The sequence below is a fragment of the Ananas comosus genome, unplaced genomic scaffold (assembly GCF_001540865.1).
Source record: "Ananas comosus cultivar F153 unplaced genomic scaffold, ASM154086v1, whole genome shotgun sequence".
In the NCBI taxonomy this organism is placed as follows: domain Eukaryota; kingdom Viridiplantae; phylum Streptophyta; class Magnoliopsida; order Poales; family Bromeliaceae; genus Ananas; species Ananas comosus.
The window spans coordinates 26,386-28,649 of record NW_017890940.1 but is presented as its reverse complement, the minus strand read 5'-3'; the positions used below and the strand labels follow the sequence as shown (position 1 = coordinate 28,649).

General features: G+C 59.7%; 1 protein-coding gene across 1 annotated transcript; it reads right to left on the bottom strand.

The window, feature by feature from the left end:
• Positions 1–319: 319 nt before the first annotated feature.
• Positions 320–1,898, bottom strand: LOC109704451 (serine/arginine repetitive matrix protein 1-like). Its single transcript, XM_020225190.1, has 4 exons — positions 1,839–1,898; positions 1,019–1,745; positions 614–759; positions 320–439 (listed from the first exon to the last, which is right to left on the bottom strand). Exons 1-4 carry the CDS (start codon positions 1,896–1,898, stop codon positions 320–322), a joined length of 1,053 nt encoding a protein of 350 aa, XP_020080779.1.
• Positions 1,899–2,264: the final 366 nt, after the last annotated feature.

The window sequence follows — 2,264 nt, the reverse complement described above, 5'->3', positions numbered from 1 at the left end:
GGGTGTCCCGAATATCGCACCGGGGCTTCGCCGGGGGTCCACTAATTGTCCCGGAACTCCCCAACTCCAACTGGGAGTCAACCGCTGCCACTAATACTCTATAATAACCCACATTGGCAGCAAGCACCACACTTCGCCTCGGAACAAACATCGTTGACTAAACGTCTCGAACCGGGTTCCCGAAAGTGTCATTTTTGACACCGAGACCCACCAGTCGCTCACCCGTCGTTTCCGAACCCCCGAAACGACACGGGTGACCTGCCAAGAAGGTTTAGCGACATCACAACTGATCCCGAGGCATCGTCGGATAAAAACCGAACTAAGATCGCATTCCGTCGACGAATTTCGCCATGAAACGCCCCGAAAGCGGCTTTTCGATCTCCGCAGTGGCTTGGGGCCTTGGACGATCAGTCCAGAGGTTACCCTCAGCGTTTACACGCTGTCCACAGCGACCGAGTCGAAGTTATATGCAAGAAAGCACATCATGAACCCTAAAATCTATCATTTTATGCGATTTTCGACAGTTTTAATGGCCCGATCTTGCGATACGAGGTTCGCTGGGTCAACCGTCGCACCCGCTGATAGATTTCAGCGTGCCCGAGACCGTGCTCACCATTCGGAGCACATTCGGCGACTGCGGTGCGCGCACAAGCGACGCGAAGGTCAGCGAAGCAGCGCGCACCGCAAGAAGATCACGGTTGCCCGAGCAACCAAGGCATCGCAGGGCTCGACGGAAGTGAGAACGATGTTCAGCACGACCTAAGGATCATCGTGCTCACTTCCCGAGGTCAAAAAGACCATTCGGATAGCCGGAATAGTTACCGGAAAGTGGGAAAACAGTGCTGGGCTGCATAAATGGACACTCACAGTGAGGGGGGAGCTAGGGTTGGCCGCCGGCGGTCGGGAGGCGGGCGGTCCGGCCGGAGATGGAAGCAGTCGGTCCGAGAGGTCCGGGGATGGTGCTGGACGGCGGCGGGAGGCAACCGGTGGCGCGGCGGAGGAGATCGACTTTACCCACTCCTTCTCGGGTTCGATCTTCCCGGCGGCGCGGCGGCGGCCGGAGGAGGTCGGGGCGGCGACGAATCGGCGGAGGAGGCCGAGGGGGAGGTGGTGCTCCCCACCATAGGCGGTGGCGACGCGCGGAGGCCACGAAGGCTCAGCCTCGGCCCGCACCAAGTCTGGGCGGCTGCAGGAGCTTCAGGCGGCGACCGGCGGTGGTCGGGGACGCCGGGAACACGCGCGTGAGGTCGCCGACAGCAAAGGGAGGCGGGGCGGCCCGCCTCGAGGCGGATGCGGCGCGCGGATGCAGAGATCGCCCAGGCTCGGCCTGGGTGATTGCAGGTGGCCGCAGGAAGCTTGGGCGGCTCCGGCGGCGTGCGCTGACGGTGGGGCCGGCGGCGGAGGTCGCCGGGGCTCCGGGGGAGGGCGGCCCGGCCCGATCTAGGCAGCGGCAGCGCACGAGAGGGGAGCCAGCCTGGGCTCGGCCCGATCTGGCCCAGCTCGGCCATAGGGAGCCCAGCAGGTGACCGGCGGCGACTGGCGGGGGAGGCTGACGGAGGTCGGGCGCGGCCAAAAGAGAGGGCCCGACGCGAGTGGATGTCCCCAGGGTGGTCCACGGCCAGGAAAGAGGCAGCAAGATGGAGAGGAAGGTGGAGGAAGAGCAAACCCGGCTTTTCCGGCGGCCGGAGTCGCACGCCGGCGGCCGGAGCGCGAGCACGGCTAGGGTAAGAGCCTGCTGAAGCTACCTAGGGCATAGCTGAAAGACTAGGTTGGCCGAAACTAGGGTTTCGTGCATAGAAACCCTAAAGGTATATTATATACCATATGCCACTTTGCACCAAAGTCCTCCGGAACTGGTTGTTTCCAACCCAGTCCTTCACAGCGCGAGTAAATCGCATGTACGCACCTCCACGTTTGATCTCATGCGATTCGGTACATAAAATGTCGCATCTTTTGCGAAATTACCCATTTTCCAACACCGACCTCTCCTCGATCAACGTGCGATCTCCGCAGATCCGTCCGTCAGATTTGCGAACGGATTGCACCAGTACGATCAGCACCTCGGAGACAACAAAGCTACGATTTTGTTTCACCACGATCGACCACGGATTCACGACAAAATCCAAACTTTCTTTCCAATAGAAGGAATAACACATAAATACATATAAAATATGTATTTTTGGATTTTCTCGAAATTCGTGCGTCAAACTCAAAATCCGTCAGCGCCAGTAGTTCCAAAATAGCTGAACCGGTCGAAACGAGCT